Below are 3,718 nucleotides of genomic sequence, written 5' to 3'. Positions count from 1 at the left end.
AGTGGCTCCCAGAATTCCCGAAGGTGAGCAGTTCGGAGTTGGAGTCCCTGGTGCACCGGACACTGTCCGGTGGTGCACCGTACACTGTCTGGTGGCACACCGGACTGTCCGGTGCGCCAGACCAGGGCACACTTCGGCTGACTTTGCTCTCTTATATTTGAATCCTTTTTCGGTCTTTTTATTGGTTTGTTGTGAACCTTTGGCACGCGTATAACTTATAATCTAGAGCAAACTAGTTAGTCCAATTATTTGTGTTGGGCAATTCAACCACCAAAATCAATTAAGAAAAAGGTGTAAGCCTAATTCCCTTTCACTTGTCCAACCGAAAGCCCAAATGGGTTTGTATTTTTTTGTGCCAAAAATACGAAAACGCGGACTTCTCTTATTTATTTCGAGAGATGTCGAAGTTTGGCTTGGCGCATATCTATGAGCAAAACAAACATAGATGTCATTTGGTTTACATATTTATAATGTAATGGCTAACTAATAGCATTGAATCATATTGTTTAAGGTTGTGTTTGTTTCCCTCTTAAATTATATAAGTTATATTACGGTGGAATGGTAGAAGTGTAAAATATTACTTTGGAATAATCTAATTTATATAATCCAAACATGCCCTAAGTTCAATCGTAATCAGGAATTAATCGATCTATTCAAACTTATTACCACAATTCGTGGTTACCGTTACTATTTATGTTACATTTCATAAACCAAACAACACCGTATATTTGAGGTTTTAACGGAATTAAAGCCACATAGCCCAAAATGGAAGATAAGGTTCAATCAGAGGCCAGACAAGCCCACACAATGCAGCCCAACAAATGTTTGCAAGTACTATCCAAAGCCAGCCCATAAAGCCTCTCATGCAACCTAGATCGGATGGTTACGATCCGTCTCCCCAAGATCCATCGGCTCACGCACTGACGCACATCCATTACCTTCTATAATACGTCTGCGGTGTCAAAATTTCCCTCTCAGCCGTGTTGCTCGCCGCCGCCCCGCCGTGTTGCTCGCCGACACCGCCCCGCCGGCAGCCAAAATGGTATATGTCTCCCGATATCATTCCCGCATCAAGGGGTCTTGTCTTTTTGTTGTTGTTGTTGGCTAATGATGCGCACCTGTTGATGTTGCGGTTCCGCAGCCGTTCAAGAGGTTCGTGGAGATCGGGCGAGTGGCCCTTGTAAACTACGGCAAGGAGTATGGCCGCCTCGTCGTCATCGTCGACGTCGTCGACCAGAACAGGGTGAGTCAAAATGTCAGATCACTTCTCTCTTGTGGTCTCCTTTGGTTCGCTTTAGCTGAGGTGTTGATACCGGCCTGGTGTTGGCTGCGTATTCATAAACCTTTTTTCCTAGTGCGCGCGTTAGGTTGCTGATGACTCTGTCCCAGTGATTTTGCGTAGTTGCTACATTAGAGAGGTAGCATCAATTGAATCGATGCACTTGATGTTCTGTCGACTGTTTGATCTGTATAGAAGTCCAGTTTGATCTGTACAGTAGAAGTCCAGTACAGTAAACTCTGGTAATAATAGTGTCTTGTAAAAATGGTTGTTGTACCTTGTACCACTTATTTCTGAATGTTTAGACAGCGTATTTCTTGTGAAATGTATTTGCTTCAAATATGAAACACCTTCATAGCCCATTTCAATCGTTTTACTGAAATTAATTTGAATATTCTGTGTAACTATGTATATGTACCCTTTATAGTTAAGTTGGCAATACGTTTCTTGTTACAAAAAACATGGATTAGGACAATATTTGGGCATACATTAACAAAATGGCAAACATAAAAAACCATTACATTGTTTAGTTTGAAGATATGTAAATTATATATGCATATTTGTATTTATAATATTTGTAAAATCTCTTAAATTTGAAGACACATTGAAGACCGTGCAAAGCCATGTGTCTGTATTTTTTATCAGATGAAGCATATTACTGAGTACTTACTACTAGCCAATCAGCCATTGATTTACTTGGCCAATCAGCCCTCTACATGTGAATCTGAAATTACTTCTAGCTATTTTGAGATAATCGTCGTTGATTTGCTTTCTGATGTTGATTGAAATTTTGTATTTTCTGTCTGGTATTAGGCTCTTGTTGATGCCCCCGACATGGTTCGTTGCCAAATGAACTTCAAGCGGCTTTCCCTGACTGACATCAAGATTGACATTAAACGTGTCCCAAAGAAGACTACACTGATCAAGGCAATGGAGGAAGCTGGTGATTTACTGTCCCTGGACTCATTCTTTAATACTTACCTGATGTCTATAGCCCACCTCATCCTATCCTGACTGCAGATGTGAAAAGCAAGTGGGAGAATAGCTCATGGGGCAAGAAGCTGATTGTTCAGAAGAGGAGAGCATCACTCAATGACTTTGACAGGTTCAAGGTCATGTTGGCGAAGATCAAGGTTTGGCATATTCTAGAGTAATTAATTTATCCATTGTTCTGCTTATTTCCTAATATACTGGTATGGTTGTCATTTGAACAGAGGGGCGGTGCCATTAGGCAAGAGCTTGCTAAGCTTAAAAAGGTGGCTGCTGCTGCTTAGATTGCTTTGGTGGTTCCTCTATTCGATCTCTTGAAATGTAATGCACGAATTACTTTGACAGTTAGCTTGTCAAGATGTCAATTTTAAACTGGCTTATTTAGATATTTTGTCCAAAATGCTATTCTGAATCTGAGATAGTGTTGTATTCTGATATCTATCAAGTGTTGCATTGTTGTTACATTCAACGTTGTTGCCGGCTGGCTTTCAGTTTCATGTGACCAATATTTGCCATCTAGAATTTGAATGCCCCTCCCTCTGAAAGGGATAATGAGGTCCTATTTAGATGTATCGTATAACTCTAAAACCGCTTTCAGTTTCATGTTACCAATATTTGCCATCTAGAATTTGAATGCCCCTCCCTCTGAAAGGGATAATGAGGTCCTATTTAGATGTATCGTATAACTCTAAAACCATATATAAATTTTCTCTTATAACAAAGCCGGTTCAAAACGGCGCATGCGGGACTATCCACGTCATCGTTAAATTGTGCACCGTTGGATTACAAAGCAAGGGCTTCTGTTGCTTCTGCTGTAGCAGCTCGTTGATTGGTCAAAAAAAAGGGCAGCCAAAAGGAATGGCGGCTGCTTTTTAGAGAAATCCACCGGCCACTTCTCTAGTTCTCCTTCCCTTGCATCTCGCTTCTTCTCCCAACTGTGGCACTCATCGCTTTCTTACTTTATGGATCAACACAGGCGCTAAATCTGTTGCTGGGCTCCTACTCGGCTCCGTTTTTTTTGTGAGATAGAGGTTTTGCTTATCCCTTCTTCTCTGCGTTCATTCAATTTCGTCGGCATTAGGTTCCTCATTGACTCCACCTTCGTACATAAGTTTCCTCTCGGTCGGCTTCCTCCTCGACTCTAGTTGTTTGTTCAGATACGATTTTTTTATCCTTTGTCGTCAGTTTCGATTCGGTGGACATCTATCTGTTTCTAGATCCATGCTTTCAATCATGCTCAGCATGCTTTTACTGAGATCTTCATGTACCTGAGAACCTCATGCTTTTTTGGATACATTGAGTTTCGAAAAGGCCACTGTTTTACTTAGCTCATTAACTAAGTGTCTCTGTTCTTCAATCGTTTCTCCCAAAGTTTAGGGTTTCTGGTTTGTGTGCTCCATTACGGTTTGAAAGGACAATTTTTTACTTTGTGCAGTGATCGAACGTCTC

The 3,718-nt window shown here is 41.1% G+C and overlaps 1 protein-coding gene across 1 annotated transcript; it reads left to right on the top strand.

Moving 5' to 3' along the window:
• The first annotated feature begins 986 nt into the window (after window positions 1-986).
• On the top strand, window positions 987-2,732 carry LOC100192625 (60S ribosomal protein L14-1). Its single transcript, NM_001137839.1, has 5 exons — window positions 987-1,042; window positions 1,142-1,243; window positions 2,093-2,222; window positions 2,300-2,412; window positions 2,494-2,732. Exons 1-5 carry the CDS (start codon window positions 1,040-1,042, stop codon window positions 2,551-2,553), a joined length of 408 nt encoding a protein of 135 aa, NP_001131311.1. The 5' UTR covers window positions 987-1,039; the 3' UTR covers window positions 2,554-2,732.
• The last annotated feature ends 986 nt before the right edge of the window (window positions 2,733-3,718 follow it).

Source organism: Zea mays, chromosome 10 (assembly GCF_902167145.1).
Source record: "Zea mays cultivar B73 chromosome 10, Zm-B73-REFERENCE-NAM-5.0, whole genome shotgun sequence".
In the NCBI taxonomy this organism is placed as follows: Eukaryota; Viridiplantae; Streptophyta; class Magnoliopsida; order Poales; family Poaceae; genus Zea; species Zea mays.
This window is presented reverse-complemented; position numbering and strand designations above follow the sequence as displayed.